This window comes from Numida meleagris, chromosome 4 (assembly GCF_002078875.1).
Source record: "Numida meleagris isolate 19003 breed g44 Domestic line chromosome 4, NumMel1.0, whole genome shotgun sequence".
Taxonomy (NCBI): domain Eukaryota; kingdom Metazoa; phylum Chordata; class Aves; order Galliformes; family Numididae; genus Numida; species Numida meleagris.
In genome coordinates, this window is record NC_034412.1 from 74,619,204 (window position 1) to 74,633,818 (window position 14,615).

Genomic DNA, 14,615 nt, shown 5'->3' on the forward strand with positions numbered 1-14,615 from the left:
TTTAGGTTTAATGAAGAAATCTTTATTTGAGAGAATACCAAGCTATAGTCATGAACATTACTTGAGGTACACAAACAAAAAATCCTATTGCTAAAGGTGCAATAATTTATTTGTATAACTCCTACCCTCTGCTGAAGGTAATATAAACACAAAATGTCTCAGAATTACAGGATGTATTATCAAACTAGTCTCTGTATAAAAAAAGTTATAGCTTCAGTTATAACAGAGCAGTCATGTGCTGTGATGCTTAGTTTTTCAAATGCACTGATTAGATGCTATCTTAAAATTACTTCTCATCTCAACTTGGCATATTCTATAAAGGTTCTGTAAACTCAAAATTTTAATTCCTAGAAATGTTAACACAAAACAGCTTTATTGCATGTTTATTTTCTTATTACTTTCAGGAGAACAACGTAACAGACTGGAAATCATAAACATACCTGAAAAGGTGGGATTTTGTTGTTGTTGTTATAGTACTTAGGCTTTGCCTTAACAAATACGGTCATACATATTTTGCAAATTTCTTAAGAAAGGGAAAACCAACATATTGCATTTTAAAGAAGCAGGTGCAACACTTTAATGGGTTTTTCAAAATGAGATGAGAGCCACGACGTCTGTGAATTCAAGCTCTTACAAATGATTGTCTGGAGGCAGCCGATACACGTGAGAAGAGAGTTCCTTCTTCAAAGTTATTAGGACTGAAAGTTATGTCACAATGTAGTTGGCTGTCCAGCAGCTGGAAAACAAAACAGAACAAAACAAAGTCATTAGTTTACAAATTTTAACAAACATTCTTCCTGAAAAAAAGATGGAGTGCATAGGATTCTCCTCCTTCGATCTCTGTCTTTAAAAAAACACACCTGGAAATATGTATCGTTTGTGCCCTGCTTCTCCTCCTTCCTGCAGAGTTGGGGCACTAACTGCAAAGAAGAATTCCATGCCATTTGCGTTCTGCACGCACTTTTATTTCATTTACTCTGGAAGTACTTGGGGGTACATTTACTTTTAGGCTCTGTAGTGAAGCAAAGGGCCGATGAGTCATCTTCAGCTGTGCCTGGTTTGTGTTATCTGACAATACAGAGCCCTTGTGTCACTTGGCCACACAGAGAATCTCTTCAATTTGCTGCTTGCCTTTGACTTCAACATGCGCAAATCTGTACCTGTTTGTACGTTTATCATTCAGTACTGAGCTCCCATCAGTATCTGTCATTGGGAGGTTTTGGGGCAGAGAAATAACCTGCCAATATCCTTATCCACTTTCATTTAGAAAACAGAAATATACTCTGGGCTGCTATAAAATCTTTAATGCATTTTCCTCTTAAGGTTTTTCATAACTGATTTAAAAAAAAAAAATCACCCCCAGTTTCAAATAAGCAAGCTGCTGGCAGTCAAAAATTTTCACCGAGATGTCCGTACGCATTTCAGAGCAATACTGACCAACCAAAGGTTTGTCAGAGATCGCCAGCTGTGTGCACTGCTGTGTAGGCTTTCAGAGTTCAACAGGGTGGAGGAAGGCAACTCATTTTATATTTAGCACCAGACTCCGTGGAACCAAAAGGCAGAACATGAGCACTACACCAATTCGTTCTTCATTTCAGAAGTGGAGTTCACGCAATTTAAGTTAAAAATGAGAGACTAACCATGTTTGCAGTTTTATGACATCAAAATCAGTCCCTTTGAGTTTGTAAACAAGAACCAGTTTTTGAGATTTTGCATGAGGCATGGACACAGCATGAAGAAGCAATTGGAAAAAAAACACAAATCTTTGCCATTATTATTTTTCAGGAAGTATCCATCTCCATAAAACCTATTCCCACAGTCATTGGCCTAATTCCCATTGTGCTCAAAATGCACAAAACACTGCACATAGCTTCTGTGCTGCATCTTCTAGCACTGCTGCAGTAGAAATGATGATGGAATTATTTCTATAGCATATAGGCTGATATATAATTTGAGCTTTCAGCTATCCTTAAGGGACCTCAATTCCTGTTTAAGCAAAAAGGACTATGAAAAAAAGAAAAATACGACTTTTATCACATTCTTCTCTTTTTTTTTGCATAAACACAGAGGTCTAAATGTGCATTATAAAGGTCAGGACTTGACCTACAGGAATAAGTTTTATGGTATCAAGTCTGAAGGGAAAAACTGTTTCTAAATGCACTAGGTTAAGTTGTTAACACAGAAAATTGCTAACATTTCACAGTAGAATTTTAAAACATCACCAAGGAAATAATTATACAACAGCACCCCCTAGCTCTGCTGATGGGGAAATGTCGCTGACATGAAATACCAGAGAGGAAAAAAAAGGAGGTACTTTCCCGACTCCTGGATGCTTACTGCTCTTCCCCTACTCCTCAATTACTGCTGTGGGAAGGGAATGTACAGAACACTAACACGTAACAGGAAGGCAAAGATTACTCCCATGATTTTCTTCCGTGCCTTCCACAATGTTATAGCAATTTGGTGACAAATCTTAGAAATCCAGGACTAAAAAGGATTTTCCAGTGACGGACTCCAGGGCTGAAAAATGCATTAACATTTCTCTAACATGCAGTTGTCTGGCTCAGCCTTCAACACTTGCAGCAAACACCACATTAGCACATGTCTGGAGATCCCACCACAAGGATTCGTTATGGGAAGTTACCAATAGTTCCTAATATTTTCCCTGACCCATTTCTCTGCAAATAGATGCTTGGAGACATTTAAAAAAAAAAAAAAGAAAAAGAAAAAGGCCAAATAAGGCCCAGGTTCCTAGACACAGTGGAAGTATCTGTGTTGTCTCACATGAGGTGACAGATCCAAGCCTCCAGGATATGCAGTGGGTGTGCACAGTATAAAGCTTGCATTTGTGCACTGGAGCAGCCTTTAAGCCTAATATTGCTGGATAGATATCCTTTGGGCAAGATTTATTGGGTTTGGAAGTCTTTTTGTCACAAGAAGATGTGTAAAATGAGGCTGGGAGGTTCCCCTTCCAAAGCCATTTGGGGATAACACATTTCTTCCAGGAGGAGAAAAGCCCACCAGTTAAAAGCATGGCAACAGCATTGTTAGAATTCACTGTGAAATCAGAAAAAAATGCACAGCGACTGTAGGACAGGATTTGGTACTTACTTCTGGATCGGATGTAACAATCGTTGCAGTTAAGAAGACCATTCCTAATCCTGACATCTGTCCCACTTGCTGCATCTCCCAGCTGTCCCTTGCAAATGCCGCACTGTCAATTGAAGCACAGAAAAGGACAACAGATCATGCCCTAGTATCTGTCACAGCTCTTGCAACATTCTGACTTTTGTTTCAATAGGTTTTGGAGCAGTGGGAAAAAATAACTCTCCCAAACCCAGACCCATACTGCTGTGGAGCAGTGCAATTCAGTGACAAGTTTGTTTTAGAGCAAACAGTATTTTAGGACTGAATTTCAGCAGTCACCACTCACACGTAAGTGAAGTCTAGTGATTTTAAGGGACATCTGATTTTGATGTTGTATTCTGGAGCAAACCTGTTTGTGCAGAACAAAGCTTAGAAAGGCCAGAAGTTTATTCTGAGTAGATGTCTAAAATTAAGGCTTCACAAACATCTAATATCAACTGGGATAGAGATAATTCAAATGGACACTTTCTGAGTTCTATAGAAAAGACTATCTTGAGTCATTTCCTGAGACACGATCACAAAGTATTTCTGTATAGAATGCTGGTGAAAGCCAGAATACACACAGAAATGCTGCAAAAATCTTCAGAATATATAATCAAACATTTTTTTTTTTTGGAAGACATTCCATAGTTAAAGCTTTCCAAGCAGGGATCAGATAGCTTACAGACGAATCAGGTTTTAGAAATAAATCACAAGGTAACTAATTTTATATTTAGAAAACAATGAATACAACTGGAAAGTTAAAAATGCTTCCCTCCATAAGTTAAGCTAAATCTACTCCCTAAGTGACAGGTTTTATCCAACTAATATGTCTGACAACAAACACATTAGCTACAGTTAATGTTACTTTCACTTGTCCACAAACAAACATAACAAGCATGCAGATCCTCTAGTCCTCTCTTTTCCAATTCCACATCTATAGACCTTAACACACTCTCTCCTCACACTGCATGATGACTTGAGATTTTGTGCAGGTGGACACAATAAGAGACGTACCCTGAAACACTGAATATGGAAATAAAGACCAAGTGTTTCAATAATCATGGCAGCTCCCTTGCCAAGAGGAAGCCCACAGGTGGAACAAAGCTTCTTTCCGCTGACGGACCTAGGAGACAAACATTGCTTTAAGAAAACAGAAAAGAAACTAAAACACAACCAAATGCTTAGGGGGAGGGACGTGATGAGAGGAAGGAGCACTGAGGGGAGTTCACATCAGAAACACACATTGGCCCTTCAGTCACTCAGAATTTTTCTACTGGAAAAGATTGTTAGTTTAACAGAATACACGCACGTTTCAAAATATTGTTTGAAATAAGGATGGCTTCCGACCAAGCTTTGGGATTAAAGCAGGCTTTGGCTGAGTTAGCCTCTACATCTGCCACACAGCCAACCAAGCAGAGGACTTCAAATGCTTGAATGCGCAACATCTCAAACTCATTTCCCTACCAGTCTGCTGTGCTACATCAAGGGAGATGCAAGCCTCCTAGCTTTTATTTTTTTTTAGCTTTTTTCACACCCAGATAGATGGGACTCATGCTGGTGGCTTACCAGGACTCAGTCAATGATGAAGCTATCAGAGCAGATACTCACATATATTACCTGACTCGGATTCTCAGCCTGGAACTTCCTCCATTTGTTTACAAATGGGTTTCCTTATGCAAGTCAGAAGGCAGGAATGCTGCTCTTACACCCCAACCAGCTGGCTAAGTTAACAGTAGCAGCATAACTGTGGTGGCACAGACCAGGCTTCAGGCACTTAGTAACTCATTTTAACCTACGTTGCTGCAGCTACATGCCTGTTATACTCCAAGTAGTTAGATTAAAGCTGAAGTCAGATTTCCATCTGCAATGTGAAAATACTTCAACTTGCACCTTAAGATTCAGTCCTGTCTAGACATTTCTAATAAATCAGCTGTTTGATGGCAGCTGGGCCCCATGTACTCTTTTTCATAATGTTTTTAATGGCAGCGCAGGCGTACACTCATTCGTGTTTCATGCTCTTCCCATCTCACCTGCCTGCCAGCCTGCCAGAAGTGATGTTCATCTAGTGAGATGAATCTGAGAGCAAGTGGGATCTCTTGTCATTATGTGTCATACAAGTTTTTTGTCAGCCAGGGCTGAAACCAAGAGCAAAACTACAGGATATGTCAAGAACTTTGAGGAGATGCCTTGATGAAATTGTATACAGAAAAGCAAGTTTACAATATTGTGCTTCATGTTTCTGGTGCAACAACTTAATAAGCCACAAAACAGACAGATCTGGGCTGCATTGCAATTAAAAAGCCACTTTTTTTTTTTTTTCAGAAGAGATAGAAGCAGCAGAAAGACTCATCACAAGCAGAAAACTGTACTTGCTTCCACCTAATCTCTGTCACTATTGTGCTCACCATTTTTTATCCCCCCACATATACATGATGGCACAGGCACTTCACTGTCTTTTCCTGTTTCATTCTTTTTATTATTTCTAGAATATCTTCCTTGGATTCTTCTCCTCCCCTACAACCATAAGCACTCTGCTCCCATTGCCTTATCTTTGTGTTCACCTTTGTCTTCACTTCTCCACTATCAGAGTTACTATATGGTCAAGCTCAAGTGTCACATCAAAGAATAAAGTGCTTTTAGAAAAAAAAATTAAAAGAAGTTTTCTAACATTTTACTGTAAGAATTAATTACATCTTATCCATTATTTTCAAAACTCAGATTTATTTCAGGAGAAGATCTTAGAAAAGGGAGACAGATCAGGTTATAACTGCTATGTACTCTAAGCTAGCTATCGTGACTAGCAATAATGTGTAGCAATAAATGACCTTCAATACCACCAAAACTACAGCTACTATCAGAAGAAAGTAAAGAAATTATTCACATTAAGAATTCCCAATAGTTTCATGACAATGACAATGGCTATCAAGCCTGAAGAAAAATGTAGTTTAAATAGAACAAATTCTTTCTACTGTTTCTGTATTGTATGACTGTGCTATTTAATAAACCAATTGATTTTAATACACGACAAATTATCAGTGATTCACTCAAGCTACAGTTTCTGTCTATTTAGAGTTGGAACATCTATTCACTGCAAAATGCACAGCTCGTTGCCTGACAATCAGGGACACAACTTACTCCTGAGCATGTGACTATTCACAATAAAGACAATATCCTTTGGCTTAAGTGCTCTGAACTCATGCTTAACTGCCTGCTTTTGACTGGGGCTTATATTATCCCATTTCAATTTCATTAAAATTTCAATGATCAAGCAGTCCTATAGCTGCTTTCCGAACTGTGTTATTTTAAAACACAACAATACTGCTGAAGTAGGCAGGAAATAAGGGAGAGGGAGTGACAAGTTTATTATGTGGATGGTTATGAGCCGCAACACTAAGAAGAATTAATAGTGCATCTACATAACGCAAATGTAATTTACATGGTAGCAGTTCACCAGTGACCGCAAGATGTATTCAGTCTGCAGAATTCCTTATTGACCTTTTGTACCTGTTGGGTGACTGACTTGGCACAGCAGGTGAGCAGGGAGATGATGGCCCGGATCGGAAGTTTTCATGACAGCCTGCCCTAAAGTAAAGGAGAGGAAATGCATTGCTACAACTGAAAAACAAGTGAAAATTGAAGTTTTGTACTGAGAAATTCCAGTGGATGGATCACAGGATTCCCAACTCCAAAGATTTTGTTTAAGGAAAACAAAGTATAAATTTGCTGTTCGCTCCTATTTTGATACAATGAAAAACAACACGCATATTTTGGTTCAGCATCTCAATCTGCTTGCTATTGCTCACAAGGTATTCATCCATGTTTTGACCCCTACCCACCTATCAACTGTCATGGTTTTGTGATTTTCGGTTATTGGTATCCCACATCATAACATCATCTAGTGGATATACCTGGTTCTCAGAAGAGAAGGACTACTACAGTCCCCACGGTACTTTGCTCCTTTGTTACCATTTTCCAGCCGGAGGGAAAAGATAAAAGCTCACAGCATAAAAACTTGCAGATCACGAGACCTCGTCCCTTTTTCCGCCCGTCTCTCGTTTTGGCAGCACCTCACTCTCTAGCCGTCTTATCGTCGGTAGTAGAGTAAGGCCTACCTTGATTTTGGGACATTCTCTCTCTCTGTATTGGATTTATCAGCTTAAATTGTAATTATATTGTATTATAGTGTGTTGTTTTGCATTCCGATATCTTATTTAGTAAATTAGTTTGTTTCTCCTCAGATTGTTGCCACTGTTCTTTGCTCTCGGGGCCATCTCCTTACCCTTTTTCCCCTTTTCCCTTTTCCCGGGGCGTGGACCCGTGGATCCCCCGTCCCCTTCGTCACGGAATCGGGCCTAACGCCCGTAAACCGTTGACATCAACACAACACAGCTCACACCTTGATGAGCTAGGCTCAAGCCAAGAGGATGTGCACAGAGGTGCACTGGTAGAGCAAATGTGGGGTCACTGATGGAGGGTCTGTGCCCATCACTGAGTGAAAGCAAAGCTTTCAGCATTGAAAAGTGATTTTCAAACTGCGCCCATTCTACCTTGAAAGAATTTGGTGAGAAAAGTCATGTGTGTTTTCTGTTATCAGAAATCACAGAACTGATTCAATCTTTCACTGATTGAAGCTGTTTGCAGATTAAATAACTAAATAATAATTTGCAAATATATCCATTGTTTAGTGAGAGAACTGGCATTCCCTTTCAGTAAGACTTATACAAAAAAACACAAAGCAAAGTATCAGAGAAGGAAAAAACCTCACCAAAGTTTGCAGCAGAAAGAAAATACTAATCTCTACATGTCTCCTTTTAAATCTCATAATCCTTAAAGAACTGGAATGAAATCATCTTTGTGTATTTAGAAGCTGGGGAATGAAGTTCTCAGATACTAACTTCTACGAGGCAGATTTCACTGAGCCAACTTAACCTACAGAGAATGCTGAGCAAGGATATAGAGGAGAGGAGAGCCAGCACGACTCCTCACACTCTACAATAACCTTTATTTTACATCCTCACCTCCTCCCTTCCCCTGTGGAGCTTGGCTGCTGCCCTGCGCTCTGACCCAGAAGCGGTCTCTGCCGGGTGTCTTCTGCACGGTGTGGGGACTGCTTCGTCAGCAGCTGCTGGCTCCATGGGACATCTGAAACGGGAGGTGGGGACATTGCAATGCTTAGCACAGAGTGCTTTTGTCAATGCTGATTAACCAGCACAACTTGTGGGTGCACCATAAAGCATGCGTGAGAAGTGAAGTCAGAATTAGGTGAAGACAACCATCCTGACTCTTGTAAGAAAGCGCCAGAGGCTTTCAGTTACACACAGTGGTGTGTTTTCACATCCCCAAACCTCTCCTCGGATAACCTGCACCCCTTAGAAAGCACTGCTGCTTCAATTATTTTGCTTATGTTTCAGATGGGTGCTCAGTGACAACAGCAATACGCAACGAATTGCAGCGCACAGGCAGATGAGCATCCTGCCTGTGAGATGGAGTATACCATGCGGATCCTTCCTGACAAATTTTGTGGCTCACTGGTCAGGAAGGGCCTTACCTTTCAAAGCATCAACCCACGGGGTTAGAGGAGAAGAAAAACTGTACTGGGGCCTATGAAAGGCATGTTACCTACTTTTAATATCAAGGTCAAAAAAGCCCTAATCCTGATTATTTAAGATCTTAAGGAGAGAACAAGATGTGATGTGTCAAGGGGCAAGAAAGGAGCTGTCCAAATACTAGTGGTGAAACAAGTTGTGGAAGAGAACCTAGAAAAAGCCTTATTAGCAGATGTTGAGCTGTCAAATCTTTGGAGTTTGCTTAATCACTACTACAAAACTGCAAGGATGGATTGCTGGGCAGCATCTACTGTTTTCTTTACTTGAGCAACATCTACCAAAGCACTCAGAATACAATAAAATTGTGACAAGGTGAGTAAACCTGCTATATTTAATAAACTGAATTTACATTTGGAACAAATAATAACACGGAAACCTTTCCTACCCATAGACAATTCATTTCTTAGAATCATCAATTTTTATGCTAGACTGCAAACAAAGACCTAAAACTCGCTTTCAAAATCTACATGTGCTTTCTATGCTTAGTCCTACTTATTTTCTCTTCACAGTTCACTTTTTTTGAGGGTGACCCTTTTGACAACAATATCTTGGAGAAATTCCTTCACTCCCAAACCAGCAATACCTCTGGGTGCTCAAAAAAAGATATATCAAGACAAATTCTGTGCGTATGTAGGATTACGTAACAGATGGAAAGTTATTCCAAGTGAAATTACTGAAAATGAGCTTTCTACCTACAGTCAAAGCATCAATTGCTGATGTAAATAAGATTTTAAATTTCACCTTAACATTCTTATCTTTACTAACAGAAAACAACTCTTGAATCCAAGATATTCATGTTTTGAAGAAATAAGTGTACTGTAACTTCTGAAGTTCTCTGAGTTAGTTTGCAAACCACTATAAATATCCACAAGATTCCTATTTGGAAAAGAATACATGCACATGAACACTCTTGTCTCTCACCCTGAGTCAATGGCAGATTCAACCGGGCAGGCGAGCAGCGCTCCATTGCCGACACCTGGTGCTCCTGGTCACCTCCTTTCAAGATACCCGTCTCTGGATGTCCTGAGAGCACTTTATTTCCACTGCTAAGAAAAGTAAGTCACATTTTATAGATGAAGCCACAAAAAAATCCAGCTAGGGTATAATGGTAAAATCAGACTTTTGAATTTAAGTCTATTATGTGCAACAATTTTAGCCTGTTCGTCAGCACTGACAAACCAACGGATAACAGTCAGGAGTTAACCAGTCTGACTGCAAATATACCATGTGTCCTTCCTACCTCATATATTGCCACTTACATGCACTAGAGAACACTCTGGATTTGTGGAAAATGGTTTATCTGACACAGGAATAGCTTTTCTCTGTGTTCATTATACACTACTCAGCATCATCAGGTGCTCCTCGTCTTTGTGAAAGCTATGTTTACCAGTTTGATGAAGACCAGACTTTGAACATGACCTGGAAGTCTGAATATGGCACTTCCAAGATAACCAGGAAATCTCAGAAAGATTCTGAGTGAAAATAGCTACTGCTTCTCCATTCATCCAAATGGCTTGTGAAATTTACATGCAAAGCATAGTGCAGTGCCATACACAGATGTCTGTGCTATCTAAACTGTAGGATCTAATTCTGATCTGATTGAGGTGACAGCCTCTCAGCAAAACTGTATGCTGAGAAGGAGAGGTTTCTCCTACACCCAGCTAGCAGTGTGTACGGCTACAGTCCGATCAGGCTGTATTACACCTATCACCATGCCAAGGAGGTCAGAGGCGCCAGCATCAATCACAGGCAAATGTGGCGTCCCAGAACTCTACAGAACAGAAAGCTCCACAGGGTTAAGAAATGGCTAGGCTTGATCCATACCTCCTCTTTTCTTGCCAGTGTTCATTTTCCTTGTTTTTCAGAGGTGGTATACAGTCCTGCTCCCAAAGTAGCTTTTTCGGCCTTGTAACTTCTTTTTGTTTGCCTTCCTCTGGAGAGCCATTTGAATCACTTGTGTTCTAGAAAACAGGAGAGGGAACTCAGCATTACCATACATATAAGAAAAGCACAGGCTGCACCTAGGTATATTGTGCTGCACTGTAAATAACAAATAAGCGAAAATAATGAACTAATTGGATTAAATGGAACTTGAAACAAAAAGTTATAGACTGATCAATTATGAGTAAGCATTCAAGATAACCAAGTAAAACTCCCATTTGGCAGAAATGCTTGAATGAATTTGTGAAGCTAAACAGTCCTTACTGGTCTTTGGAAGATTTTGCAACGTACCTTGGCCCATGAGCCTGGGAATTCTGCAGCCTGGGGCAGAACACTACTCACATGCTCTGGGCATTCTCAAATGGGAACACCAGTATTACTTTCAAAATGGTACCACAGTAGATGATACCTGAGAGAAGGAGCTTGTGTGAACCATGGCATGAGATGCTTCACTACTGAGTGCAAGCACTGCGTGGAACCTGGCATAAGCAACTCCACCCAGGAAGTTACCACCACACTGCCATGTGGAAAAAGCACTATGGCTGATTGTGCTCAGGGATGAGTGATAAGAAGAGGCAGGAAGGGTAAAAGGAGAGGCAGATGATGCATAACAGGATGCCTAACCCTGGAGTTGAACGGAAAATATAGATGACTTCCTGGGTGTGAGTGCCTTAGACAGGAGAAAATTAATTAACACTTATTCTACCGATATCATTTGGGGTGTCATTCTCTCTTCTCTGGCAAACAATTATATGCTAGATACATTAAGTTAAACATTCTGCACAGCAGAAGCCAAAAGAGAATCGAGAGTGAACATTCTCCCATTTGTTTTGCTGCTTTCTAGAAGGGATGATCAGTGAAAAAAGGAGGAAAAGTGAGAAAGCAGGATTCAATCTCAACTTAGATGTGCTTAAAGCACTGTCTTACAATCATAATTTTGGATGCAGGGAAATAACTTCAGATTTTATTGGCTTTGAGAAGGTAGGTAAAACAAACTGGAACAGGTGACTCTTTTCACAGCACCAGTCAAAAGAAGAGAAGCAGCTCCAAAAGACAGAAAGCTTCACCCTCTACTTTAGTCAAAAATGGGATTACGGCAGTTGGCTTGGGAATTTGGCTCTTCAGTTGTAAAAATATACAAGCTACAGAGCTTTGAGGTTTCACCAGCTATGGAAGGGATCCAGGAAATACTCTTACTCTCATAGTTCCCAGACTTTGTTAGCCTTTAACAAAGAGTGAAACTCTGCATTCAAGATGGCTTTGACTTTACTGCCTTATGTCTCCACAAGAAACTCACCGCTGTTTTATTCCCTTCAGTGGTAGAGGAAGAAGAGGAGAGGAGTTCTGCAGAGTTTGAAGAAACAATGAATGGAACTACAGTATCCTCGATTATCTTACGTTCCTAAGAAAAAAAGAACCAGGAGAGAGCAAGAGTTAAAAACAAAACAAAACAAAACAAAACCAAAAACAACAACAACAAAAAAAAACCCACAAAACATCACCTATATGGAGGTGCATATAGGTGGGAATAAGCATAAAGTTTTAAATATATTTGTATTTAAATGGCTAGGAAAGGAGTCGTGTTACCAAGAATAACGGTAATAACTCAATTTTTAATTTACTTCAATGTTTTGCACTCTTTTTCCTTTCGTCTTACCGTCTTTGAAATGGGATGTCCAAAACCAGCCAGAATATTTCACTTGGGATGACACCACTGTTTCTCACAACATCAGTCAATGAAGTTACATTTAAAAATATGAAATTACACTTGGTACATGAGAAATGTATTCCAGAACATGAAAAAAATTATCTCCTCTTAAGATCACAAGTATGACCCTCAAGCACAGATGATAAGACATCAATTTGTGTAATGGACAACTAGACAAACAGACAACATTGATATTTTCCAATTTCCTGCAATAATGACTCACATATAACAGGATAAAAACATTTTTGTCAATGTAGTTATTATTCTACAGCTGCAAGCTTTGAACAGTTCCTGCATTTGTTTTGTTTTGAGAAACAAGGCTGGTTAACAACACAGCTACATGACGATGCCCAAGGCAGACAGCTTCACCTGGAATTCCACCAAGTGCAGACACCAAGTATATGCCAAAGCACAAAGGGCTCTCTCTGGAGGGAAGCCTGAATGCACCCAGACACAACCTTATGACTCACCAGGCTTGCACAGCAATCAGGCACCTCCACCTATGCAGGCATTCTGAGGATACTTGTCTAAATATTCAAATGGTTTTCCTCAGTGCCTATGGTAGTGTTTAAGAAAAATAATTCTGAGAATTCAAACTGGAGAAGACTTCTTGTTTATTAACTTAGTATGGGATTTTTTTTTAGTTCATAACTGAATGCATTTAAATACAAAAAAAGTCAACAAATGACCGCCTCCTTTCAGCTTTATACCTCCTCGTAGTATCTACGCTCCTCCTCTTCAACTTCTCTCTGTGCCTTTTCCCATTCCTCCTTCAGTTTGTCTTGCTCCTTCTGATACTTCTCCTGTAAGCGAGGACAAATATAGGTGAATTCAGAGCATTCTGTATGAGAAGTAAATTCTGTAGCACCTCCATAGTGAAAACGAACCTGTTAAGAATGGCTTTATAAGAAACAGGATGAAACACAAATGTGAAGACTAGATACATCCATGGGTCTCAAAAAAGTTTCCTTTTTTCTTCCCACTAATTTCTAGCTCTTATAATTAACACAAGGAACCACTGAAGTTTGACTTGTTAGACATTGTTACACACTTTGCCAGAAATTGAGTTTATTCTAAACAATGTTGATAATTCCTCGTTTGTTATAAAGTTTTAAGAGTTGTAAAAAGCTACCACACATCCCAAAACACTTAAGCATGCATTTTGCATTAATAATTTCAGCAAAGTAGCATGGAAACAAACAGGTTTTGCAGATGCTGGTTACACTGGCACTAATGTAAGAGAGATGCCAGCACAATTTATGATGTGATGCACAATGAATGATGGTTGCATGCACAAGTTTAAAAGATAAATAAAGAATGTGTAAAGGTTTGAAGAAGGTAAACTCATAACTGCTAAACAATTCTTTCTCCTCCTTGATGGGATCATTTCTTGAGAATTGTTTTCACACAGCTTTACATGAAGACTTAGCTCAAGGAGATCTTTGAAGAGATCTTTAAAGAACTAATTTGAATATGAGGAAGAATGACAACTTTTATACCCTTTTTACATCAGTTCCAACATCTGTTCAAATTAGAAATCACAACCGTCTAATGCAAAAGAAAAGCATTTACTCTTGAGGGAGCATTCAGATTTGCCAGAAAAGCCATGATGAGAATTTGACAGCATTCCTAGAGGAAACAAGCATGCTATCTAAAAAGAAATGAAGTAAAGAAAAGGAAGCAGGACAGATAGACATGAGTCATTTTTCCAAGATGAAAAGGCTGTTTTACTGCTCTCCATCTTTGGACTTTTTTTTTTTTTTGCTCTTCTATTGCATGGGGAAAAGATAAGATTTGTTTGGGACCAATCAAACCTAATCACTGTATGAAAAGATACTACTGACTGACGGGGAAACTCAAGTTCTCAGGTACGTTGCACTTCTCCCAGCTAAGGCACAAAATCAGATTTTTTATAGTATACTCTACCCCAGGCAAAAACAGTGGGTTTCTCTCCCTCACAAAACAAAACCAAAACAAAACAAACAAAAAATCCACAAAAAAAACCCACTACCTCTGTGTACAAATTTTGTTTGATGTTCTCCATGAAGAACATGTAAATGAAACAGAAGTCTAAAATAAGCTAATTAAATTACCATTTTAAAGAAGAATTGTGTAAGAGTCAAGGTTAGCAAAGTATTAGTCTCATGAAAGAGGCTCAAAGTAATTAACAGTTTACGTTCAAGGTGATTTAAATATAGTGGCAGATCAACACTCGGTTGAACTCTGCAATG

The 14,615-nt window shown here is 39.3% G+C and overlaps 1 protein-coding gene across 7 annotated transcripts in view; it reads right to left on the minus strand.

Annotated features, from left to right (window-relative positions):
- LIMCH1 (LIM and calponin homology domains 1) overlaps window positions 1-14,615 on the minus strand; it is a 166,680-nt gene continuing 152,065 nt past the window's right edge. For 4 of the 7 annotated variants that reach the window (XM_021393732.1, XM_021393730.1, XM_021393726.1 and 1 more), the window contains 9 exons: window positions 13,095-13,187; window positions 11,974-12,078; window positions 10,560-10,696; window positions 9,657-9,781; window positions 8,148-8,271; window positions 6,625-6,711; window positions 4,144-4,252; window positions 3,112-3,214; window positions 1-736 (listed from right to left, as the gene is read on the minus strand). In XM_021393732.1, coding sequence (XP_021249407.1) covers window positions 711-736; window positions 3,112-3,214; window positions 4,144-4,252; window positions 6,625-6,711; window positions 8,148-8,271; window positions 9,657-9,781; window positions 10,560-10,696; window positions 11,974-12,078; window positions 13,095-13,187 — 909 coding nt within the window. In that variant the 3' untranslated portion in view covers window positions 1-710. The remainder of the gene's footprint in view (window positions 737-3,111; window positions 3,215-4,143; window positions 4,253-6,624; window positions 6,712-8,147; window positions 8,272-9,656; window positions 9,782-10,559; window positions 10,697-11,973; window positions 12,079-13,094; window positions 13,188-14,615) is intronic. The other 3 variants (XM_021393728.1, XM_021393733.1, XM_021393727.1) reach the window with 2 other exon arrangements.